We start from the raw sequence: 27,009 nt of genomic DNA, 5'->3' as shown, positions 1-27,009 counted from the left end.
TTTTTCCACAAATAAGACATAAGACATATTTTATTTACACAATACGTTCTTTATAAAGTACATTTCATACATAAGAACAGGTGTTTCGTCATAGTGATGTATTTTATAGTAAAATTAATAGTTAAAATAATTAAAATAAACTCATGTAGGATATCAGAGAATTTTTATCTACATTATAGGGTTCTCCAAAAATTCGTCAAGTGAATAGTAGGCTTTCTCAATTATTTTATCTTTTATTTTATCTTTGAATTGAGTAGCATTTAAAGTTTTAAGATACAGGGGTAATTCATTGTACAATCTAAGTCCCATATATTGAGGGCTGTTCCTAAAAGTCGTCAATTTGTGATGTGGTAATCTGAAATTATATTTATTCCTTGTATTATAATTATGTGTAAATTTGACTACATCTGACAAATTTTCCTTAGTGTTATGTATCCAATTTAGAATTTCATTTATGTATAATCCAAAAATGGTGTGAATTCTAAGATTTTTAAACAGGTTTTTACATGATTTTCTCCTTCTTGATTTGGTTAAGATTCTAATAATTTTTTTCTGTAAAATATGGAAGACTGTGATGACGTTTATGTCACCATTGGAGGTGACCACATGACTACAGGAGATATTCAGGATTTTGCCGCCAATGATAATGATTTCATGAACAATGGAGATAATATGAATTTTGCTGCTATCGAGAGAGACGATGTTTTCGTGGCCTTAAGGAATGATGATAATGAAAATGATTACTTTAATGAGGATTATTATTTTTTTCAAAACAGCTCAGTGAACTTTGGAACTATTAGAAAAATCTACAAATGTGATGTATACCTAAGCTTTAAGTCTTATTGGAAGTGGAACTTAACATGTATGTGGGAATCAACCCTTTCACCTCTCCTGTCGGCTGTGAGCCGACATTGGCTGTTTTGCAACCCTTTCACAATACAGCTAATTTTTTTAAATTTTATTTTTTATTGTTATTATTAGTAGGCTATAATTTGAAGTTAAAATACAGGTAGGTTTAATGATCTGCATAGTAAATTAAACCTAGGGCATGGTGACGGAGCCCTTAAATGATAGGCGAAAGGGTTAATATAGGCTAACGTTTAAACATAGGAAACATTCACGCGGGAACCTGGAAAAATTTTAAAAACCAGGACAAAACCTGGAATTTAAATATTAAAAAAATAGTATACACCCTGTTTTAGCTGGTCACGTGGTAATGTTTAACCCTGGATGGGTATGGCACGTAAATTTTACTTTGGGGGAGTTATCTTATCTCATCTTATGCTACCCTCCTTCCAGCAGTGCTCTTAGCAGTCATTTGCCATGTGACGGCTGCCATGGTTGGTTCTTAGTGTGTTTATTTATGTCCTTGGTAGTTGGTTTCTTGGAACGGATACGTCAAACTTACTTGTCAATACCATTTGTGTATAGTAAAATAGCTGGCAGTATGACAAATTTATGTATTGATAACCATAGCGTCACACTGTATGAGGATAGGCCTACCTTACTGTATGACAATTCCTATAAAACTTATCAGTACGCCAAATTTACGTATTGAAACCCTTAGCGTAATAATATATGACTTAGCAGCAAAACCCGGCTTTGCCCGGGTTAAGTTATACAATGTACCATACGTGGTTATAGAATTAATTTTATGCTGTTTTCAAAGATGTACACATATCATCCATGGCAGTATTAAATCATAAAATATGTTAAATATTCTTTGTAGCACGCGTTTCCTTAAATCGCAACTAAAATATTAACAGCAATTAAATTATCCAGCTGATCATAATGTAAACAAATGTTTTCTTCATAAGGATAACATGGGAACTTTAAAGCCACTGGGGTATAAAAGCCCAAGTAACTTCAGAAATGTAAGGTCAGTTTGCAAATCTACACACCTAGATGAACGTTTTGGTATAAAATATGTGGAGTTAAATCTTAAAACAAAAAAGCCTTATGGTTCACAAAGTTCTATGTAGCGTATTACCTTTCTTGGGTTTTAAAACGCCCTCAATCTGAGAGGAGCAATTATTCCTACTTTTGGACCTTCAGAATTTTGTAGCTACTGAATCACATTTTTGAAATTCACTAGCTTCCGAGGGTCCATAGTGCAAAGAACAGTCTCTTTCAAAAATTAACTTTACAATGTAAATGTTTACTTCTGGTAATGACTTTCCTTTTGGACCTACTGAACTTAGAGCTACAGAAACATCATTTGGACCTTCTGAAATAATATTTTTTGACCTAGTGAACTATAAGCTTTGGACCTTCTGAAAATTGACTCAATGACATGCTCCTCGACTATGAACACACAAACATACAAACATCAAAGTTTTACATTTGTATTGTAACATTAGGAAGATAAGATACACAAAGGTTGTTTGACATTGACACTCTCTATCATAACACGTTATATCTTGCAATAAAAATACTAAATACCAATCTTGCTTGGTTTATTTTATGCCTATTAGTTGAAATATGTTAAATTCTGTAGATGCTTTCCTGGACAAAAGGCATACACCCTCTCTTAATCAACCCCAAGGAGACCAAGACTAGGTCTAATAACCTAAAAGGCTTGTTACAACTGGAAACTATTTAGGCCTAATTATTTATTAGACAAATTAATACTTACAAATTAAAACATACCATAATTGAAATTAAGAGTTGGTAGGAGTCAATAATTTTGCATTGTTGTTGACCGTCAGATGCCAGGCTAAACAATGGTTGTCCTAGCACCGATCAGCAAAACATGCGTTCATGTTGAAGCATATTAATCATGACCCGTAAGCTTGATTAGCGAGCAGAAAATTTTATGTGCTTCTTAAATATCTTTTCCGTGTGAATTGATTTTCGGATTTTTAAAACTTTTGTTTTAGATGTAAAAAAAACACAGTTTAAGTCTATGTATTTATGTAGGTAGTTTGGCAAAATAATAACAATTAAAAAGTAGATAGCAAATCGCATTAGTGGTTTCAGTAGCTTAAAAATTAGATATTTTGAAATTTTTCTCTTAATAAACAATGCCGTAATATGCTTCAACCAAGATGAAGAAAATCCAAGATGGCCGGCGGTCCTGCCGACTCTTAAATTACTACATGTGTTTAAAAAGCTCAATATTTTACTTGACCTGGTTTAATTTTTCCATGAAGTTTATTCTGAAGACTTGCAAGACAAGATTCTTTTTGTTACTGCGTTAATAATGGGTCTCTAGAAAGGTCGTTTTGACCAACCTGTTTTAAAAATGGGCGTATAAACTGATCTTTTTTACCCGGGAAGAGACTTAATCCAAGCAATGTGTGACCTGAGGTCTGATATGAGCGAGGCTAATGTAGGTTAGGTTGTTAAATTCAAAGCCCGTCGGCTGTAGTTACATGCGGATGTGTTATTTCTTCATATTTTGAGTTATTTCTGGGTTATTTCTGTTAATACTTACTTGACACTTGAAAATCTGTACCGTGGTTGTCCATATTTGTTAAGGCCTAAAATTGAAAAATTCTTCCACGTAGTAGTATGGCCTAATGAGATTGAGTTCTTTCAATTTTTGTTTTCAAGACTTTTTCATCATCAATACTTCTTTATTCTGTTGGAACCCTTGCTGAATACAATTGTACACGTGCATTTTGGTCCATTTTTTTGCTAGGCAGGATGTTACTGATGATACCATGTTTGTTGTAGGCTGAGGTTGTTGAACGTGTTTGAACCGTGTACACTACAGGTTGGGGACCGTAACTTCTATACACTGACTGACCACGACACCGTCTCTACCAAGGAACAGTGGCGGAAGGTGCAAAAGGAGGTAACTACTTAATCCTGCATGAGCTGTATGTGGACGGCCAAATGAAACTAAAAGAGGCAGCTAACCTCAACTTCAATTTTAAATTCAACTGCTAGAGTTTCTTCCTGGTATGGAGTTTATTTCAGAAACCTCTATAAAGTAGTACAGTACCTAAGGCATTTAAATCATTGGTGCCATTTTGATTGTCTCAGTCTCCTATTGGGCCTGTTTATGACCTGTGTGACCCTTCAACACACCTTTGTAACATAATAAGAATAAGAATGCTTTATTGCAGTTACACTGGTTTACATGCATGGCACAGTCAAGGAAATGTCTTAGAACTAAGGTGTTAACTTAGGTTTAATTTAACATCATTTTCTTGAGTGTAGCAGATTGCGTGAAAATATAATAATAATATCTAAGTTCTTACCGTCAACGCAATCAGGAGTAATATTCCACTACGGCCGTTTCGGAGATGACTCCATCGTCAGGTGCGTAGTGGTACACTAAACTATAGTCTTGTCACATTTAACACGAGTTTTCTTCATTTGCATTGCGTCATGGGGTGAATAAATAATACACATATATGTACAGGACGGACACACGAAAACACGAATACACGAAAACATTTAGAGCACGTGCACGGCTTGAAAACTGACGACCGACTGTTCAATCCTGGTCACTGCAGGAGTTACGTGGATGACTGGAACAGCTGATAACACGGTGTGCCAACCTTATCTACTCAAATTATTACTTTCCTGTTTGATTTCCATTATTCTCTCAAAAATTGGATTGGCAGCTGAATTTGTTTGGGAGTTAATTACTAAGTTGGGTTCTTTGGCTGTACTGCTGTAGATATGGAAATTTTCGATGCAATTAAGTTTGTGACTTTTATTGCCAATATGTAGTATTTCTAAACTGTTTATGTCGGAATAATATGACAATATTCAACAGTATTGCCATGATTATTCCGACATAAACAGTTTAGAAATACTACATATTGGCAATAAAAGTCACAAACTTAATTGCATCGAAAATTTCCATATCTACAGCAGTACAGCCAAAGAACCCAACTTAGTAATTAACTCCCAAACAAATTCAGCTGCCAATCCAATTTTTGAGAGAATAATGGAAATCAAACAGGAAAGTAATAATTTGAGTAGATAAGGTTGGCACACCGCGTTATCAGCTGTTCCAGTCATCCACGTAACTCCTGCAGTGACCAGGATTGAACAGTCGGTCGTCAGTTTTCAAGCCGTGCACGTGCTCTAAATGTTTTCGTGTATTTGTGTTTTCGTGTGTCCGTCCTGTACATATATGTGTATTATTTATTCACCCCATGACGCAATGCAAATGAAGAAAACTCGTGTTAAATGTGACAAGACTATAGTTTAGTGTACCACTACGCACCTGACGATGGAGTCATCTCCGAAACCGCCGTAGTGGAATATTACTCCTGATTGCGTTGACGGTAAGAACTTAGATATTATTATTAACATCATTAATAAAGTCTATTGTTGAATTTGTATACTTATTCTCTTGTAAATGTTAACATTTACAGTGGAAGCTTAAATATATTGAAAAGGTTAGGAGACATTAGCCTAATTTATAATATTCTTCTAATACCTATTGTTATTGGTTGTGACGCAGGAGATGGTTGCCCGCTGTGCTACGAACGGTGTGGCTGCCCCGGCTCCTCTGCCCCCTGGCTCTCACACCAACACCAAACGGAGGAACAAACGAGCCGTCAACCTCCGTGACTCTAGACCTTCGGTCAAACAAACAAGTAAGATCACACTGTCACATTGTAACACTATAATATTTAAGAAAGCCAAGTGGATATATAGTAATTTTTGAAAATTAGTAGAGATCAGCTAGCTTACCTGAAAAAAGTAGAGTAGGGTTAATAGACAAATTAACACCTAAAAGTGTGTAAATTAAGTCTCAAAACATAGGCCTAACACTGGTATTTTACTCTAATCAAGGTCATCTTCAGAGTGTAGCCTAGAAGAGAAACCAAGGTTTGTTAAGGAGGTTTCTCAATAATCTACGCCGTTTTAAAAATTACTTCCGTGTTTATTTGAAGAACCACCTTAAAAATTTAGTGTAAAACTACTACAATCTACCAGCCAGAATCAAAGAAATTCAAGACATCTTAAAATTTTAAAATGCTTAATCCCACGGCCACGTTACTGGAATTTGCAGTTTGACTTCGACGTGCCAACTACAACTGCAAGAAGAAGCATAATATGCTGTGTTTGGTACCATTCTATTCGGGAGAACACACTGATTCTTGTGGTATACGGTAGACTCCCTCTTATCGGGACCGAGGCCAGTCCGGATAACGGGTTTTCCGGTTAAAATGACGTCCCAAAAAACTCGTTAAAACGGACCGTTCACTGTGATATTCGACTTAAATTTAGGAGAGCATTTTATTTAGACACGTGATCACTGGTCTCAAATCTTTCCCACGAGATCAGTCGTTTCAGTACCGTCCATTTCCTTCCGATCTAGTCTGGTTAAACCAATGTGCTGATAAAAATTTTCCGGTAAAAGAGATGTCATTTTAATGACCGGTTCGATGTCCGGTTTAAAGGTGTCCCAGTAAGAGGGAGTCTACTGTATTTTGTTTTGAACTAGCTTGACATACATGCTACACACATCAACTAGTTTGATGTTATATGCAATTTAAGTCCTTAACACACCTGTATTGGGTTTGAAAATAAGTTTTTAGACATTTACACATATTCTGTTCGTTATAGAAGTAGTTTACAAGTAGCCTGGATGGTAACTGTATTTCAATACTGGCTGTAGAGTGAAAATGTCACCTGCTTATTGGTTAACCATGATAATGTTAATTTAAACCACATTATGTTGTAATGTTTCAGTAAAATCAACAGATGACACCAACGAACTTTACAATTCCTCAGAGAGCATCTCAAAAACAACACCAGTCGACTCAAACTCGGTCAAGTCTTGTTCGACTGACTCTTCAGGTGTCCAGGTACAACTACTCTTTCCTTTCAAACCTAGAAATTATTTTAATAAACATTGATTGAAGTAGCCTAAAACACCCTGTTTAGGTATGAGTGACCTCATAATTGAGGTGATTGGACTTGGAAAAGGAGTTTTGTGTGTTGACATGGACATTTGACACTTTTAAAGATTGGTACGTACTAACTTGAAAAAAAATTTTATCGGAAAAACAGATTACAGTAGGCTTAGGTACTATGTAAGAAAGAATAAGAATCCATTTATTGTAATTTGTCAACAATACATTGCTATCAAAAACTTCTAGATAACTGCTGATCAAGTTAGGCTAAAAACTTCTACCAATGAAAAAAATGTGGGTTTCTCTTGAATTTTTAATCTGGTGGTTTCAACCCGCTTCCCTAGGAAACTAGTCCTCCATTCCTGTCATTTATTTATGCTTCCGAATCATACCGGCGCATCAGCATAGCCTAACTGTTATCTCATCACTGTCACTGTCAAAACTTATCGCTTATAGGTTAAATTTAAATTTAATTTTATTATACTGTCATAACCTAACCAAATTATCCAAACTTGCTGATAATGAAACAATGGAATAAAGGTAATTAATCGGGAAAAAAGAGTTCTGTTCATAAAATAAAATGATAAATTTCTCAGATTCAATTTTGTAATTATTTTTAACTATAAAATTAAACTGTCATAACCTAACCAAACTAACCAAACTTGCTGATAATGAAAAAAAGTCTAATGAAGACTTAATCGAAAAATAATTCTGTTCATAAAATAAAATTATAAATGCCTTAAATTCTAACAATAGATGTACAGTTAAGAAGTATTATAAGCTAAATCTTTGACAAGAAGTTAACGGCTCCAGTGGGATTCGAACCGGCTACTATCAGTTTATCAGCCAGGTATGCTATCCACTACACCACCGAAGCTCATGGCTCTACTCCGTATCTTTGCGGTAATGGTGTTCCCTCAAGAGGAGAGACTGACGTCACGCCATCACATACACCTTTGTAACATACGGCACGGTGGTGGGGGGTGTTGCGATCGGGAAGGTTTAATAGGAATTGTTATGAACATATGAAGCTAATTATCACCATAGCAACATGTTATGTTTATTATTCAATGATATTTAATCTGTTCTGAATTAATAGTAGTATTGATATGTCATATGTTTATATGTGAAAATCACAATCTTGTAAACTTATGTGACAAATAAACATTAAATTTAATTTCATTTCAATACAATACAACACAGTTTACTTTTATTTCAACACTCTGTCTTTTTACTTTTCTAATATTCCACTCAAGTCATCTCAGGAATTATTCTGATATATTCAAGAAAATGTTGTAAAAATCCAATGAGTTAAATATAAATTTACGTTGATCCTCAGGTGTGCTGCGGCGGGGGTGATTTCTAAATAAACTTGATTAAAAATATCTGAAATAATGTCTTGTATAACATTTGATTGGTGATAGCCCAAATTGTCCTATCAGGTGAACAGCAACTCCTTGGACCAGCCTTTGCCAGAGTTTGCAGACCAAACATCACTGACTTTGCCTGAAAAGTCCTCGGAACCCATCATCAAGATATCTCCTGCCGATTCCAACACAGGTATGGGATTCTCCCTTTCCACTTAGGTTTTATAAACCGTAAATGCTTGTCACCATAAAATACAGCTAGTGACACGTAAGCTGGCACTTAGGCCTAGCGCGGGCAGTGTAGGGGAGGGTGGAGGTAAGGAAATGACCGATAAAATTAGAATAATTATGATTCCTCAAGAAATTCCTCCTTTTGCAATTTTCAAAATGTGAATTAATGATGCAAGCGAAATAAATGTTTTAACGAACTTCAAATAATAAGTAACCACCTTAGCACAGTAATTTATGAAGGACATATGAATTTAGTTGAAACTTTGTAGGTGTGCAAGAAAACCAGGTGGAAAAAATTTCCAAAAATACTAGGTTACATTTACACCCTCTACATCGTCGTAACCTCTCCTTTGCCCACAAATTTATATGGTACAGTATAGCCTTGATATATCGAACCTCGATATAACGAATTCCTTGATATAACGAATTTTTTTAATCCCCTAGAACTCTCCATAAGACACAATGTATATTTTTTTTACCTCTACACAACGAACAAACCATAACAAGGACCTTGATTTAACGAACTTTTCGTGATTTCGGCTAAAATAAGACACCTCAATATAACGAATTTATCATTGTCGGAACCTCTACATTGCGAATTTAACCTCTGCATAACGAATTGTCTACTTCTTTCCCTCGATATAACAAATCCCCCACCCAATTATTGTTTTGGGAAAATCTGTTTCCTTATCAAATGAAATGGAAAGGTCACGTCATCGCTTGCGCTAACATTCGTCTGCTTCGTTTTACATCTTTGTCTGCTGTCGCTGCTCGCGCTATGTTGCAACTGAGAACTGAACTGATTTCTTTCACTGAGGACTGATGACGACGTAATGTTTAGTAAGCTGTGATTGGGCGATATGGGATAACTATGGTGAATCGTACAATTTTTGGATAAAGAGAAAACTAAGAAAGAATATAAAAACAAAACCAAAGAGAAAGAATAGCAACATCGTTATCTTAACATTCCTTTTACGAGTGTTTTTATTATCCTTAAGTTGGCTATGATTATACACTTTTATAATGACTTATCTAATAATTTATTGTTTTCAATACGATTTGTTTCAACTAGCAACACCAATGCTATAGTTAATGATTATTATTGACATTCCTCTGTTGTGATAAATCAGTACTGTACTGTAAGTAGCCTACCGGCCTATCAAGAGCAGTAGCTTACAAAACTTTCTACTGTTTTGTTTTGTTCGTTACATGGTTTATGACTACTCAATACAGTGTTTGGCTAAATCAAATCTTGTTTTAGGAGGGTTAGAACAAGCTGTGATTTTAAACTTACAGTTTTTAACCTGTACCAAGGTCAATGCCATTGTCATGATTGCGCAATATTCAAGATCCCTCCCCTTTATTTTGCCGGATAATTTAGGTTCTACTGTACAATGTAAACACTGTACTGTAAATTATTGTAGCGTAGCCTATGCTACTTTAATTGTATTTTAATGATGTCAAATCCCGACCTATATTGACCGGCGCTGGTTCTGAACCTCGACTTAGCGAAATTCCTGCAAACCTAACCTCTATATAACGAACCTCGTTTTAACAAAATCCTTGTTATAACGAATATTCAGTTCGGTCCCTTCAGATTCGTTATACTGAGGTTGGACTGTATTTGTGAAGTTTGATGATGAATCCTTGGCGCTCCTAAATCATTTGGTAGCCAAGTTACCAAATTAGTAGTTCTTGCGTATATTTATAAGTTGTTGGTTCTCTCCTACTGAACAAATGTATTCTGCAGGTGAATGGGGCGACACTACTGACACTGATGATGACTACGGAACTGACACGGGCAGCAACAGTAGCACTGCTAGTAGTCGGACGTCCACACGCAGCGGGAAAAAGATACCAGCTAAGGTGTGTAATATCCAGGAATTTCTAATCCAAATTTCAAATAAGAGTCTCAAATCTTGAATTCAAGTAAAGGTGCTACTCTTTCAGTCCTGGGAACCATGACTGGTATAAATAACCCCGCCGCAGCAAACCTGCCGACTAAGCGAATTTCCATTTGTCTTAATTGATTTTCAATTAAATATATTTTAATAACATTAGGTTTAACGAGTACCTAGGTTTGCTGCTAAAAGAAACTAATAAAGTGTGTTTTTTTGTAAAATATTGATAGCTTAGTACAAAATAAATAAATTTGATCAAAATATAAAATATATCCATAAACAAGTAAACTACAACATTTGACAATTTTCTCCATAAGAATAACATGGGAATTTTAAATTTACAATTTTTTAAATTTTCTCCGTTACTATTAACCGAACAAAAATACTTTTATATACTAAATTAATTGTTTTTTTTTAGCTCTTTAAAAAGGTCTAAAGAGAAATTGGGAAATTTTGTGTTTTGAGGGTCAAAAGTGAGAAAAACCAATTTTTACCCCATAAAACCCCCCGTAAAGCCCCGTTCCCATGGTCCGATTATGCTGGTTCGCGAACTCATTCAAGTTTATCCCGCTTTACACCTTTAAACCAAATTTCATCAAAATCGGACAAAAATTACTCAAGTTATCGCGTTCACGGACGTATATATATATGTCTATAAATATATATATACACATATATAAAAATTTGAACGAATGGTGTTTTTGGCCTCTGGCGATATCAAAATGAAAAAGTAAATCGGTCCCGGGTCTAGGTCTTACCGTGCCACCTACGGTAATAGCTACTTCCCTATAGGGAAATTCGCTAAAAGTCCTCACCTATAACTAGGGGTCTCAATACCGGGATCCCGGTCAGTTTTTGATGCCTAGAAATCCCGGGATTGGCGTCTCTTACCCCTAGTACTGTTGAGACTATGATAACGTCCACCCGACCTTTAGAGATGTTCATGATCTTATCTTACCTTATCTAACAGGGGCAGGTCGAGACTTTAAAGCAGTTCATCCGAAATTGAATTATTGCGCACCCCAGACGATTGTTTTCTTGTTGACCTTACAAGTTAAGGCGCCCAATGAATGCCTGTAGCTTCCCAATTAGTTCATCCTCAGGAAGATATCTTCCTCTAGCCATATTCCCAAGAGTTGTCAGACACGTTTTACATTGCTCTTATAGCGAGCAAATCCAAGATGGCCGTTTTCCTCCAAGGACTCCCTTGGAAGACAATTACAAAACCACAAAGAGACTTTATAATCTCATAGTGCCCTAGATATTTAAATTATAATCACTTTGGTACTAAACAAAAATTTGGAATTATAAAAAACTCTTAAGTAACTTTTTCAAATTAATCCAAGATGGCCACTAAGCCTCCAGGGCTCTTAGGCGAAGTCAGTAATAAGCTACATTTTAAAAGTGGCTTTTCAAACTTGTTTTTTTTATTATTAAGACACTTGAGCTTTTATTGAGTTGGAATTTTTACCGAGTAGTTAAGACACTTATATTTTTCAGGTAAATTTGGCACTCCACTTTATGAAGAAGAAGAAGCTGCGACGGGCTCGTAAGAAACCTCCGCCGCTGGTGTTGGAGCCTGGAAACCGCTTGGTTGTGGAGACACTCAGTACTACGAGCAGTGTCACTGTTGTGTGGCAGGTAAGGTTATTGTACATCATTGCAGCTACAGTATAGTTTTACACTTTTCACTTTTCCACCTAGTAATTAGATGTCTGCAGGTCGCTTATGTTTTGGGTAGCAAGGGATATGGTTCGGGCTAAGAATATTTTTTGTGCCAAACTATGTTACAAATAGTTGGGTGCCAGTGAGCCAATCTTTTATTTGTGTAAGTATTGCAGAAAGCATCTTCAAAGATGGGCAAGTGTAAGTTTACGATTTTGTTGTGGTCGTGTGGTTTTACCACATTTGTGGGAAACGATGATGATATCGACGTAACCACGGGAGATGTTTGAATTTGCCGTGACTGAGAAGATGATTGTAATTAATATAGCCCAATATTTTTGTTTACCAACCTAATAAAGCAACTCGCTTTTGGTATCGTACCCGAGGGCCAAATTTTTTATATGACCTAAATTGCAGTTAAAATATGTGTCTTACAGGCAGTAGGAATAGTTGTTTTTGCGACTAATAAATAAATTGTGAAATTGACAAATATTGACACCCAAGGCATATTTTATAACAAAACTATAATTTGCAGGACGGTTCCGTAGAAAGCAACATCCCGTCTACAGAGTTGTACCCGATCCATCACCTGGATGATCAGGAGTTCTTCCCAGGAGACTTTGTGTACGAGGTGAGAGAGGAGAACTCGACCAGAGTGTACGGAGTGATCCAGCGGGTGGACCATGCTGGCAGGACAGCCAGGGTGCAGTGGTTCAAGACTTACACATCACCTGAGGACCCTCAGTGAGTGGAACTGCTAAAGCTTAAGCCTCTTGCTACGGAATCACTCACATTGACAAAGTAGTTATCCAATTCAGTACAAGTGTTGCTGAGGGCGGATTTTCATATTTTGTACATCATGCAACAATTCCATAGATTAGGCAGTTTTAGTGCCGGTGCAGTCGGAAAGCTTAAATTTTCATTTTCTGGTTCATTTTGCTCTAACATTCGGCAGCCGGCCGACTGTTTTAAAGATACTAAGACAAAACTGTCTTGTTTGTTATTTTTGCCATTGTTTGTTTTGATGAAGAATTAATTTTTGTATTTTGGTGTTTATTTTTGTTGTAAATTGTTGATTTATTCGTTTCAATAAGGTTTGTAGGATATGAATATTGCCAATAATATCAGTTGATGACTTAATTCTAACACACTGCAAAACAAACTTTTTAGGTGAGTCCAAATACAAATGTAGCATCATAATTTGTCACTAGTATTCATGTAAAGTTAGGTATGACCTTTTTCCAGACCTTACAATATTGGTTTAACCCTTTGCAGTCGAATAATGAGTATAGGTCGCCGCCCGCCATTTTGCCGAATGCTAAAAAATGGCGACCAACAAGGACCCAAAAAAAAAAAAAAATTACTCAAAAATCAAAAAAGTTAATTTTTTGGTCGAATGGCAAGTATAGGTCGCTGGGCGCCATTTTCCTGACTGCTTAAATGGCAATGTAAATTCACCGGAAAATGTGAAAAAAATTCGACCTCAAAGGGTTAAAGCGCCTAGAGTTTTTCAGTATGTCATTGGCTAGCACTAAAAGCTGTAGCACTAAAACGATCAATGTATTCCTTAGCTAAGTGCTTTTTCCTCTCAAATTGTTATACCAAACAGTCTGGCTGTTTCTTACAAGTAGCCTAAAATTAATTCTACGTTTCTCTCCAGACCTACAATGCTGCAACAGAATGAGGTGTCTGTGTATGATCTCAAAGACCATCCAGACTTCCAGTACAGACCAGGCACTGTTGTCATCAGGGTAGCCAACTTTGAGGGGGAGGACGCTAACTGTACTGCCGGCCAGGTGCTCGACAACTACCCTGAGGGAAAGGTGAACTCAACTGCTATTTGTATGAAATGCTATTCCTCATTAAATGATGTTTGTTATTTAAAAACAGAAAAGGTCAGAATTTGTTAAATAATAAATTAAAAGGTCAGAATTTTTTAAATATTAAATTTTATTATTTAAAAATTCTGATTTGTTCTGTTAATTCACTGACCACGTAAACTGTATCTAACAATACTCAATGGACGTTTTACCTAACTTTAAATAACTTAATTCAATTCTAAACAGGGCTTGTTCAAATTATAAATTTCAACCTGAAAAAAATCATAGTGCATGGTGTCTACTCTCCGGGAAATTCGGGAATTTTATCTTACCTTGAAATATCCTGGAATCTCCAGGAATTGACCCAAACCTCCGGGAATCCAGAGCTCGGCCATCGGAAACGTCCTTTAACCGAAAGACCACTGCTGGTATTGCCACGATCGCGGGAAACGGTCATCGGTGTGACCGAAACCGCAAAATATGCTCACGGGTGTTGCCACGATCGCAGGAGACAATCATCGGTGATGCCGGAACCTCAAAATATTCTCACAGGTGTTGCTACGACCGCGGGAAACGATTATTGGTGTGGTTATTGGAGATCGTGGGAGACTTTTATCGGTGTCGATTAAAAAGAATAATATTTAAATTCAAAACATCTTTATTTTCCTTAAATGTACATGGGAGACGATTTTCGGTGTCGCCGAAACCGCAAGATATGGTCATGGGTATTGCCGCGATTGTGGGAGACGATAACTGACGTCGTTTGCCTACCAGTAATACTGTTTTAATATGTTGTGTACACGTTTAATATGTTGTAAATATTATTCCTTGGAAAAGTTTTGTTTCAAAGTTATAGTGCCTACCAATTATTGAAAAAATAAATAATACAATTCCTAACTTACTTTTTCTTAAGTGCATTTTTAAAATACATGAGTTAAATGCATTGTGTGACTAAAATGATAATTTAAAAAATCTTTAAAATGAAAAAAAAAACAGCGTGATAAAGCTTAAAAAGTTGGGTTCCGACAGTAGTTCTTAAAATTAAGGAATTTGTCTTGAATTCTCCTGGAAAACTCCTTGAATTTGGTAGTAAATTAATGTAAAAGGTCAGACAATTAAAAAAAAAAAAATTAATTGTGTTATTGATTACTTGTCTTGAAAAGCAAGTTTTCAAGCTCTTCAGATCTTAATTATGAATATTAGGCTACCAGGCAATTTATAAATGAGCTTTGCCTGCTAGATATTTAAATATTTACATAATCTAGCTGAATTTTAGCTTTTCAAAGTTATAATTTAAGTCTTAGAATTGATAATAAATAAATATTAATAACAAATAATAAATTGTTATTTGCCAGACAATCATTTGCAGTGGTTTACAGTGTATTACTATGATGATTATGTATGATGTCTCAAAGTAAAATAAATCTTTGTGTTTAGTTTTGCAAAATGAATATAGAAAGAAGTGTTCAAATTTTGGTTTGCTAAGAACAAGGAAATGTTAACATAGTTCCTCAAACATTTTATGTCCCTATAAAAACTTACTTGGCTTCTGCAAAATATAGCTCTTAAAATATAGTTTTGTGTGAATCTGGGATAGTGTACCATATTTGGTTTGTAGATTTGGTTTTTTCTTCGAACAAAAATGATTTACAAATGATTAAATGACTGTATCATTTGGTGTTCGTAGGTTCGAGTATGGTGGGTGGACGGACACGTATCCATGTGCTGGCCTCAAGATTTGTATAAGGTAAGGATACTGCGTATTCTTCTTTTCTTTCTTAAATGTTGTAATCGAACATTGTCTTGTAATATTTAGTTTGAGTTCAGGATTCTGGCTCTAAAAATCTTATTGAGGATTTGTTGCATTATTGTCCAAGCTTGTCGGATTTCATTATGTGTTTGCAAAGGAAATATCATGTCAGAAAACAATTTTTGTTGTTGTGGAACAGTATTAAACTGTAAAACACATAATCAATTATCAATGTAGGCTATTACAACACTGGATATGAAGGATTCGCTGGCATATTGTGTTGTGGGTTCAAATCCATCTCAGTCAAGTCTGGTGTGCAACACATGAAGAGTTCACCCGTGTAGTCAGAGATTGGTGGTAGAGGCATGCGTTTACACAAACGGTAGACATTCAAGTTGAACCTAATAGTATGGTTGAATCCTTTGTGAGTTGTACGTCAGATCAGGCATTAGGGTACTCTTTGCTTGTCCTTTTTGTGTTGGTCCAACAAAAATGTGTTTTAATTTAGACTTTTATGTTAAGTTGGGAAAACACTTGATTTATTCAACAAATAATCTGGTGGAGTTCAAAGGGCTTAGCATTATTTTCAGATGGTTCTACACTTCAGTAAGCATGGTAGAATTTGATGAAATATACATGTTTTAGGTGAGAGAATACGACAGTGACGATGGAGAGTTATGGGATGACGTTAGTACTGAGGCATCATGGGAAACTGAGAGTGTGTCGTCTTGGCCAGCTGACGAGGGGTGAGTCATTGTTGTTTGATTCAGCAGTCAGAGGTTATGGCTTCTGTGTTCAGTTTGTTTTTTTTTTACTAGAAGCGGGTGATGAACATCTTGAAGCTCTTTGACAATGAAGTTCTTTGATTGCAGTGTAATTGTCCTATATTTCTGTGTGTCATGAGATTTCTTTGTTCATCTTCCAAATAAATAAACAAAGATTAAATAGTTTTAATAGAGTATTCTCTAATAGTCTAGTATACAATAGGAAATATTCGTGAGGATAGCAGAATTACAGGAATGGGGAAGAGTCCAAATTTCCACAAAAAGCTCAAAACTATACAGTAGAGTCTCGTTAGTCCGAAATGGTTGGGACCGGGCCCATTTCGGATTACCAAATATTTCGGATTAAAAGTTTTTTTTTTTTTATTTTTTTTTTTTTATTTTTTTTTTTTTTTAATTTGTTTTTCGTCTTACTTCTTACTACTTTTTTTCGGACGCAGGCTTGAGCCCGGGATTGTTTTTCACATTACTTAAGGCTAGACCTATTTTCTGCAGCATTATCACTTAATAAAATCAATTTGTGATTTGGCGGACGAAAATGTAAAATGTTACAGTAATAACAAAAATGGTGAAATATTTACTAAAATACTCTACAAAAAAAGTCTATCTCGCCCAGCCGCTACAGAATACTTTGACGAGGTACAGCTAACTGTGTCAACAGTTTAATAAACAAAAATTTAAAAAAAATTTCAAAAAATTAAAATTTTTTTTCATAAAAAATTATAAAAAAATATATTTTTTTGTTTCGGATTAAGCGGACTTTCGGATTACCGAAGTTCGGATTATCGGGACTCAACTGTACATGTAATGTTAGACATAAGACTACGGTTTTGTGTATCATGTGAAGTTTTGTGTTCTTGTGAAAGTCTGTACTCTTTCCCATTCAGGTTTTTTAAGTCTGATATCCACACAAAATATGATAAAAACATCTGCTTTTTTGCTTTACGCTACATCTCTAATGTGTGCCATAGTGTTATAGTCTTACCTATCTTACGTTGATATAGCTCTAGTTGGTCCAAAATATTTAACATTTCATGTTTGTAATGTTTAAGAACACTAGCTATAACTCTTTGTATTAGTGATGTTTGATATGTCCACGTAATTTTTTGATTAAATTTGCAGGGTGGCACTGGAAGAGATGAACGGAAGTATTAAACCAAAGTTGGCTGCCAACATAGAGAAGGCCCGAGTAGCCATGAGCAAGTTGGAGGAGATTTTCACACAGAACCCGTCATTGCAGACGACGGACGTCATGCGCAAACTGCTGGAAGTTTACAAGGACTGCAGGTAATTCTTTTAACAGGATGAACCCTGCATCTGTCAATCGTGAATTGATAGGATATATAATGGTAATCTGGTTGCATATACTAATGGGTAAAAAACAGCTCTTCGAGCACACTAATGACTTTTCAGGGCAAAGCTCTGTCCCCCAGGTATTCTTCATTGTATCATGTTCTAATACAAGCAATGTCTAATAAAGCTATGGACCACTTTGAGATTTATCGACCCCTTCTTGATGACATTTTGATCCCTTGGCAACAGTAGCGTAGCCAGGATTGTATCAAGGGGGGGTTGGGGTTTCCACATAGATAGCTGATCTGGAGGTGGAATGGGGGCCACAGCCGTATACCTAGAAAAAAGTCTTTTTTAGGACCATTTAAAACATAATTAATGGCCATAAAAATTTAAGTGTAAGATTTTATCTAAAAATGTAAGTTCAGTAGTTGATTTGCTATGTTGCCCTCTAGCACATTTGATTTTTTTATGTTTCTCATTTGCTCAGTTCCACTCGAGAACTAAACATAGTAAATAGCAGTGAGGTATGTTATGTATTGTCCGTTTAGGACCTCGATTAACCGGGCGGCGGATCAACTGTGGTCAATATAGATGACTCTAAAATTATATTACATAACCTCATTATTCATGAAAATATCAAGAAAGTTTTATAAAGTAATTGTGTTATTCTAATGTGTTGAAATGCATTGTATAGGTAATTACTTTTGACCATTATTCATATGTAGAAGTTCCCACATTATTGTTTATGAAATATCAGAGTTTATTTGACAAAAACAAAAAGGAATCATAACAAAGAAATAAGTTATCGGGTGATAGCTTCAAGGTCAAGCTATGCGCTTGTATTGACAGTCGTCTGCCTACATTTATCTTATTTTTAGTGTTGTTATTATCTTTAAAAAGGCTACTATAATTTTATACTTTTTAAATGAGTTTTAAAAAGTATCTTAATGTTTTATTGACATTATTCTGTCCAAAAACAGCACATAGAAGTAGCATATGACTAGCAGTATAGCTACTAGACTTTCTATTATTCTGTTTATTACATGATTTATTGCTGTACAGTGTCGAATAATGTCAATTTATACAGTATTAGAAGTTTTTATAGGTTTTTAATAGGTATGTTTATGTCATGTTGGATTAACCGTGTTTTTCAGAAGTTAACATACATAATGTACTTTTAAAAATTTAAGACCCAATATTTTTGTATTAGAGCTATTAACTTTCCAGATTTTACTGCTACAAATATTTACTTTACCGCGATCACAGACGCATAATGATCGTCTCCCGCAATGGCGGCAAAATCCTAAACATCTTTCGTCATCGCGGGAAAATCCTTTCGTCAAGGGGGGGGGGGGTTATGACCCCCGAAACCCCCTCCCCTTGGCCACGCCACTGTATGGCAACACATTTTAATCTCTTGGTGACATATTAATACACTACTCGTCCTGTAGATATCTGGACAAGCTGATGGGGACGACATTCTTCCATGAGAGCCACTTCCAGGGACTGCTGGAGCGAGTGAGAGAGAGAGGAAGAGCCAACACGGCCCAGCGAGTGGGGGATCAGGTGCGACGATTGTTCTGTACCGGCTCACCTACCAGACGCAGTGAGTTAGCACTTGATATACCTTCCTTTTAATTACTGTGTTTTAATTGGTATGGAAATAAAATGTATGTTAAAAAGTATGCCTTAAATAAGAAAGAAACGTCCTTTAAAGCTGCTGGTTGAAATAAATAGGCTAAAAATTAAGCTATAGTGAAAATCCTGATAAAAATTAAGCTTGGAGTAAAATCTTGTCATTTCAGTGCGGTCGAGGCTTATGCTGGTGGCTAGTTCAAGGACTAGCCAACAGCTGATCTGACATTTTATGTTAGGCTTGTTTAGTCTGTCATCTGTCAACAAACACCAGTTTTGAGGTTATGTTATGTCGTCATTGGCGTTAAATATTCGTAAAATCGGTCGGTTTAACTTTACTTGATGAAGTGGAGTGTTATTATTGATAAATATGTCGGGTGAGTGTGTATATATACTTCACTGTGATGAAAACTAGGCCTACGTTCTTTGGCCCTTAGTCTAAACCTAAACTATGGCCAACACATAGCCCTAAGTGTATGCTATTGTGGATAAAAGTCGGGTAAGTTCTAGTGTTAATTTATTCACAGTATGTTTTTCCCCCTTTAAAATTTGGTACCTCACAAATACTACTGAAGAAAGAGCTAGTAGCTCCAAAAAATTGGATTTGGTTTTTTGTGTGAATAGGTATATATTTCTGTCAGTAAGATTAAGATAATCCTGCTGAAACCACCAAAAAAGTCCTTAACTAACACATGACTCTGTTTAGGGCAGGAGGACTCTTGAGACCCATCGGATCTCGTGAGTCGTCTAACAGTGACTGTGGAGTGTTTTAAATTAACTATCAATAATCAATCATAGAGATGGGGACGTGACCTATGCGCATATTTTAACCCAAATATGAGTGAAGAATCTAGTGAGATGGTCTGTGTAGCTTTGTTACTGACTAAGATCAGCTGTTTCATTAGTCAGGATCATTTATTTAATTATTCATCACTTATGTTCAACTATTAACACCAGACATTTTTAGGTGAAGGACAGGAGGACTCTGAGATTCACCAGATCTCCGAGTCGTCTAACAGCGACTCTGGAGTGTTCAATTCTCCGCCACCCCCAGTGACAGCGGCAGACGACACCCTGGCCGAGGATAGTGTCACGGAAGATGCCACTGTGTGTAACAGCCTCGTTTGTGTCAAACTGTGCTCTCTTCTGCTGGCTCAACTGGTGGAAGCCCATGCGGAGGTTATGAGAAGGTGAGTAATGAATTGCTCGGAAGTATGTTGGTGTTTGACAGTATGTTAAACAGAAAAAAACATCTCAGAATTGCTACCACTACATTCCACAGCTTGTGTAGTTTTAATCAGCTTTGTTGTAATTTGGTGACAATTTTCAGGCTGAGTTTTTTAACAATGTTTCTGATTGATAAAGGATCGTGTTTTATTGTTAAATATGTTTAAGCATTGACTATGAAATTAGTGATTTAGATCAGCACAATCTGTTGGTGGCTCACATTAACTACGCTGATTTAAATTAAATTAAATTAAAAATTTAAATTGAAAACTGACGACAGGAATTTCTAGATGTATTAATAGTCAGAGGTTTTAGTCAAAGTTGAATATGTTTAATTTTTTAGGTATCATACTACATAAGGACCCCTGAAATGTGGCCTCGTTTTTACCGGTATTTTATGATGTCTGTGTTCTTAATACTTTTATTTTAATTACTTAACAACTTTTAGTTTTCTACATACATTTTCTGTTGGTTGTACAAAAAAATGTATTATTCTGAATAATCCCAAAAGAGACTCGGACACTACTTTTGACCACATTTATTCATTACACACAATTATTGGGATAAATTATTATTTTTATAATAGGTTGGTTTATCTGGCAAAATCTTCATACGACCAGGGGCTTGGTACTGTGGTGGCTGCTGGCTGGGTTCTACAGTATGGTACAGTATATCTTATCTAACAGGGGCAGGCCGAGACCATAAAGCACTTCATCCAAAAATTGGAATTACAGCGCACCCCAGACCATTGATAGACCCTACAAATTCAGGCATCCAATGAAAGCCTATAGTCTTCCAATTAGTTCCTCCTCAGGAAGGTATTTACCTCTTACCACATTGCCAAGAGTTATCCTTCTAGTGTCAGATCAATCATAGAGCAGGTGGTCGGCTGTCTCCTCTGACCTACCCCAGTGCCTACAGATCGGTTCACCATCAAATAAGCCCATCCGTTGTAAATGTTTCCTGAATCGCCCATGGCCAGTTATCAGTTCCACCGTTAATGTAATTCTTCACCTGTCTAGTCTCAAGAGGTCAAAGGCAACCCATTTGGAAGGTCTAAAAAGAGTAAGATTGATACTGATACGATATAGGTATGTACTACACTTTCGGCAACACTGGCCAAAAATCTTCATGCTTGGCTCCCATTGGACGGCTTGCGTGGCTTCTGATTTGGAGTTAGCGAGTTCCGCCGAGGGACCGAGTTAGCGACTTACGTACGAGGACGGAATTCGCTAACCCGGTTCTAGGGTGGGTTAACGGGTTCCGGAGTTAGCCAGTTCTGAAAACGAACAAGTTAGCGAGTTACTCTCATCGACCAAATTTGAAGATAGGGTGTTTAACATGGGGTTAGCGAGTTCCAGAGTTAGCCAATTCCATGGACCCCATTCCTCCCACCCTATTCAGACTCAGAAGCAAGACGATCCACACAAGCCTTGAGTTGAATTCGTATGAGTTTAGTGCATTTAAGGTACCTTGACTATCAGTGTAGATGTTAATTGTTTTGTCTCTGATCTCTTTGTAAAGATTTTCTCGAGCACAAACCAAGATAGCAGTGACCTCCGCTTGAAAAACTGGCGGGTACACTCCCATGTGAAGGCTGACGCCAATGCCTTCTCTTTTCCAAAGCACACCTGCTCCGGTACAGTATCGTATTTAGTGTGTTATGATTATTAATGACTGCACGATACACCACATTTATTACATCAAGATTAACCATCTGTCTGTAGGTTTGGCAGCAACACGGCTAGTGGAATGACTCTTAGTGACGCTGCAAACACTGTGTCCCCCGCAGGTAGTACAGGGGAGACAGTGCCCCCGTCTACCCCTCCACCGTGCCCCTCCGGCCCCCCACCTACTCTGGAATCTCCTGCTGTAGAATCCTCGACCAGCATGGAGCTGACCAAGGATGGCGATGGAGGTGAGTCAAATATTCTCTAGTCATTAGGGAATTACCCAGAAAATCAGCATACTCGTGCATAATGAGAATGGTGCAACTTTGCGAGCTTCACCTGACGAGAGATAGTGAGTTATTTAGATAGCACTGGTTAAATCCTTAATAAGGTATTAATATTAAACAACAAAAAATGATTTTGAATTATAGGAATGATTATGATTATTGAAAAGGAATAGAGTAGCCTATAAGTATAATATAAATATTAATCACAGTTTTTTTCATTTGAACCAGCAGGGGTTTAGAACGATTATTTTCAATTGCATTTGTTACAATTCTGACAACCTTTTCTGAATATTTTTATTTCAAGTTATTGTTCCATAAATCGAGATAATGGGAAATAACAAAATGACTGGACTGAACATAATGACTACTCGGACAAATTTAGGCAGATATAGGGTACGAAATATAACCATTCCACGTCTTGATCCTACAATTAAAACATAGTTCAACAGCTGAGCAAAACGTCAAATCAGCTGCTACAAGCAGTAAGCAGAAAAAAGTGGTGGTGGAACTTCCCCTCAAACCGCTTAAATATTATGAACAGACTATAAACTAAATTTAAGGCAACATAACATGTGCACCCTTGAAAATGTTAAATAAATATGTGTAATCTTTGTCTCGGCAGGTTTCTCAATACTGGACACAGCACCTAACAGTCACAAGTTCAAGCTCACAATGTTCCAACCGACGGATCCTAAGACTTTCTTCAAGACAGTTCGCAATGAAATCAAGCTGTTAAGGACGTCTTTGCCCAGCGGCATCTGGGTCAAGGGATTTGAAGACAGAATGGTAAGAAGAAATCTTCTGTCGTTAACTCTTGAGATTAGGCACTGACCCAGGATTGTTTTTTACATTACTTCAGGCTAGACCTTGGGGTTGCAGCATTATCACTTTGATATAATCCATTTTCGATGTGGTAGGATTTGAACCTGGGACCTTAGGGTCCCGTGCTCTATTATCAGTTTGGCAATTTTCCTTGGTAATTTGGCACCTTTGTTTGTAATTTAATTTAAATTAATAACCAATAAATTATGCAGAAAATTCGGCAATACTTATATTATTTTACAAACAATCTTAAATCAAAATGTTATATCTCTCACAAATTTGAACAGGTTTATAAAATAATTTTTTAATAATCTGTTTCTTTTGGTGAGATTAAACATGTGGTAACAGCCAATTATTGCATTTTTGTATTTAAAAAATCAACTTGATCAAGTATCAAATGGTAGTAATAGTAAACTATACACACTGCTACAGGACCTGTACTCTGTGATGATCCGAGGACCAGAGAAGACACCTTACGAGGACGGATTGTTCTTCTTTGACTTCCAGTTGTCAGCTGATTACCCCAAGGCACCTCCACTATGCCACTATGTGTCATACTGCAGCGACCGACTCAATCCTAACCTTTACGAGGACGGCAAGGTGAGGCCTGATTGGTTTAACAACTCATGATAATCATAATCATTGTATATTGTTATTCAACATTTAATCATGCAATAGACATAGTCAGATACTGTCGTTTTTACAGACAGTAGGATGTAGTGACTGTAGACACAGTAATAGATTAGATAGGTTAGGTTGAATAGGAAAATATTACTGTTTTGTTTCTTATACAACTTATTTTGTTACCTGGTTTACATTTTTAAGTATCTAAAATCTGTTATAATAGGTTAGGTAGTATATTGTTTATGTTATGATCCTTATGTATGTAAATTTTTTTAACCAACATATCTATGAATAATAAAACTTTTACTAATATACATTTTTTGGCACAATAATACTAAATATCCATTAGACTTCTTTATGGAAGCAAAGGTAAGGACTCTTTAAAGAGAGCCAGAGTATTATGGTGCAGCACACAAAGGCTGTTTAGAGCGTTTTAATTCTCTTTTGGAGATGTAAGAAATTCCAATAGGTAACATCTTAGAATTTCAATTTTAGTCAATCTGCACTTAAGAAAGTAAAGTTATGTGTTATACAATACTTTTCTCCAAAAAACTGTCCAACAATAATTAATTGTAAAAATTGCAACACAATTAACAAATCAGGTAATAGCTTAAGAAATTTATTTGTATAGAAATTACATCATTAAAATTTGTAATACACCACCATTTTTCTACAAATATGGTAGGAAGTCAAAACTTTCACAAAAAGTTTCTTTAACAAATCGTTTTTAGTTTCATGGATAGGTAAATTTAGTTTCAACATTTTCAATACATAAACAGCTAATAATATAGTCCTAAAATCAAACGTCTAAACCTATCTTTGGGTCACCCTGTAGATGTTGACCGATATTTCAATATTGCCTCATTTGGCTTTCAGGTGTGCGTCTCACTGTTGGGGACTTGGAGTGGGAAAGGAACTGAAGTCTGGTCCGTCATCAGTAATCTACTGCAAGTTATAGTCAGCATACAAGGTAAACAAACATTTTATAATACCCCAGTGCAAAACCGAAAACAATAAGACTAGCAGTGTGCTTGAAATTCTTATTAGGCTGGTATTTAAAAATATATGAGAGTAGGATCATATTTTGATACGTTAATAAATTGTTTTTAAATGTTTCTTTTAGTTTACAGTAACCATTTGCGTGCTAGCTGAATATGGTTTTAAACCAATGGGATCTAATAAAGCAGTTATAAAACGTACAATATATTTATTTATATATTTTTATTAATATATTTTTTTATGATTTTCGTATTTCCTGTTTTTTAGATTTGTGTGCACTTTTATGGCTAAAGATCCAACCTTTGACCATAGATTTTTCCTAAACCTAAACTCCAAAAAAATTGTATTTCTGATAACTGTCCAAATAAAAATATAACATCAAAATAAAAAATAAATAAAATGCTCACATTATTAGATGCACAGCCTTAACCCGGGTTCTACTGTTGTATGAAATGATAGATTTGCATAACACTGATGTCGTTCATTGCAGGCCTAATACTAGTCAGTGAGCCATATTTCAACGAGGCCGGCTATGAGAAGCAGAAGGGATCTCAGCAGGGTCGGGAGAACTCGAGGATGTACAATGAAATGGTGGCGCTCAAGTTGGTACAAAGCATGAGCAAGTTGATACTTCACCCTCCACCAGTGTTCAGACAAGAGGTGTTCGATCATTTCAACAGCAACGCTCACAAGTAAGTGTTAAGAATAAGAACTCGTAGATTAAACATGTGATTATTTCTGGTAAATCTTGTAGGTTTAGCCGATTGTTAACTTGGTGTACACAACTTTTAAGTGTGTGGATGGCAGATGACTTTTTCTTAAAAATACAGTATGAAACTCTTCCACCTTTACAAAAATTGCATGAAAAGTGAAAAGGCCTTGTTTTACTTAAGAAATAGATTGTTGCCAAAGAGTTGCTCTGAGTGTGTATATGACCAAAGCAGTGAAAATAATATAATATGCCTTAATCTTCTGTATATCATGCAGAACATTTCACACTTTACAGATGGTTCTATGGATAAAAATAGAAAGAAAAAACTTTTTTATCCGTAACTTATGTATTCTCTCTGGTTTGGATATTGGTGTGTCTTGAAGTTTTTAAAATTTTATAGAGTAGACCCTCTTTTATCTGCCTCCATCTACGTGAAAATAGAAGACGTATTAAGAGCTGACCTTTCCGACCAAAGTTATGGAATGTGAGAATCAAGAATTATTGAAATCGTTGTGTTATCTTGTATCAGGTTGTGCAATAGACTGGAGAGCTGGCTGGAAATATCTGAGAAGTACAATGACTCACATCCTTTGTCTCCAACTACGCCAACATCGTTCCGTCAACTACATAGTGATGAGATCACAAACCACTGTAACGTCCCTCTGCCAGAGTTTCCTCTCATTCCCGCCTCTAAGGGGTTCTGTCTCACATTGCGCAAGACACTCGTCACTTTCAGAGAAGTCCTAAACTCGGTGGGCATACCCGAGACTAGTTAGCCCATGAAGAACTTCTAGCCAGGTTTTTTACAAAATTAAGTTGTATTTATTGTAACGTAACTCTCGAATGATTTGTATTTTGGTGTGGAGTTGCATGTAAAGAGGCTATTTTCGAAGCGTTGTTATTTATTTAGGGGGACACAGTGAGTCTGGTAGATGTGTTAGTGTGAATCCGTATTGTTATAAACGTTAAATATATTTTCAGATTTGTTCCCAAAAACTCATATTGAAAGTCCTTTGTGTGAATGTTTACTTACACCCGAGAATCGTAGCAGACATTCTAAGAATAAATTGTTACGTGGTGTGTACAATGTAAGTGAAAAACCTTAACTATGTGCTGTAGAACTATCATTTTCACACTAATCTCACCTTTCCTCACCCACTGTGTCGCCTTGTGTTATGGTGTATATATATGCTCTAAGCACTATTATTATATTAGTGTATTGTAGGTTAGGTTAGTAATCGCAAGAGACTGGATCAGTTTATAATTTGATGTTTCTCGTGTTTTTTATCCCATTGTTGATCTTGTGACATAGATTTATAACACTAAGGGCCCTTAACCCCAGTCGCATGTGAGTTGTTCGATTGTATGGTAGAACGACTGAGTCATTATTG

The 27,009-nt window shown here is 36.1% G+C and overlaps 1 protein-coding gene across 2 annotated transcripts in view; it reads left to right on the top strand.

The window, feature by feature from the left end:
* Positions 1-26,510, top strand: part of LOC128999736 ((E3-independent) E2 ubiquitin-conjugating enzyme UBE2O-like) — a 42,007-nt gene extending 15,497 nt beyond the window's left edge. For both annotated transcript variants that reach the window (XM_054426389.1, XM_054426388.1), the window contains exons 6-24: positions 3,679-3,799; positions 5,429-5,564; positions 6,667-6,782; positions 8,273-8,390; positions 10,179-10,294; positions 11,830-11,970; positions 12,530-12,738; positions 13,655-13,817; positions 15,502-15,561; positions 16,210-16,310; positions 17,469-17,633; positions 19,094-19,248; positions 20,245-20,467; positions 22,232-22,422; positions 23,084-23,247; positions 23,716-23,883; positions 24,784-24,877; positions 25,397-25,598; positions 26,148-26,510. In XM_054426389.1, coding sequence (XP_054282364.1) covers positions 3,679-3,799; positions 5,429-5,564; positions 6,667-6,782; positions 8,273-8,390; positions 10,179-10,294; positions 11,830-11,970; positions 12,530-12,738; positions 13,655-13,817; positions 15,502-15,561; positions 16,210-16,310; positions 17,469-17,633; positions 19,094-19,248; positions 20,245-20,467; positions 22,232-22,422; positions 23,084-23,247; positions 23,716-23,883; positions 24,784-24,877; positions 25,397-25,598; positions 26,148-26,394 — 2,890 coding nt within the window. In that variant the 3' untranslated portion in view covers positions 26,395-26,510. The remainder of the gene's footprint in view (positions 1-3,678; positions 3,800-5,428; positions 5,565-6,666; positions 6,783-8,272; positions 8,391-10,178; positions 10,295-11,829; positions 11,971-12,529; positions 12,739-13,654; positions 13,818-15,501; positions 15,562-16,209; positions 16,311-17,468; positions 17,634-19,093; positions 19,249-20,244; positions 20,468-22,231; positions 22,423-23,083; positions 23,248-23,715; positions 23,884-24,783; positions 24,878-25,396; positions 25,599-26,147) is intronic.
* The last annotated feature ends 499 nt before the right edge of the window (positions 26,511-27,009 follow it).

The sequence above is a fragment of the Macrosteles quadrilineatus genome, unplaced genomic scaffold, assembly GCF_028750875.1.
Source record: "Macrosteles quadrilineatus isolate MER2022 unplaced genomic scaffold, UCM_ALF_1.0 Scaffold_8__2_contigs__length_117827958, whole genome shotgun sequence".
Lineage (NCBI taxonomy): Eukaryota > Metazoa > Arthropoda > Insecta > Hemiptera > Cicadellidae > Macrosteles > Macrosteles quadrilineatus.
Note: the sequence above shows the minus strand (reverse complement) of the source record. Positions and strands in the feature narration are given on the sequence as shown.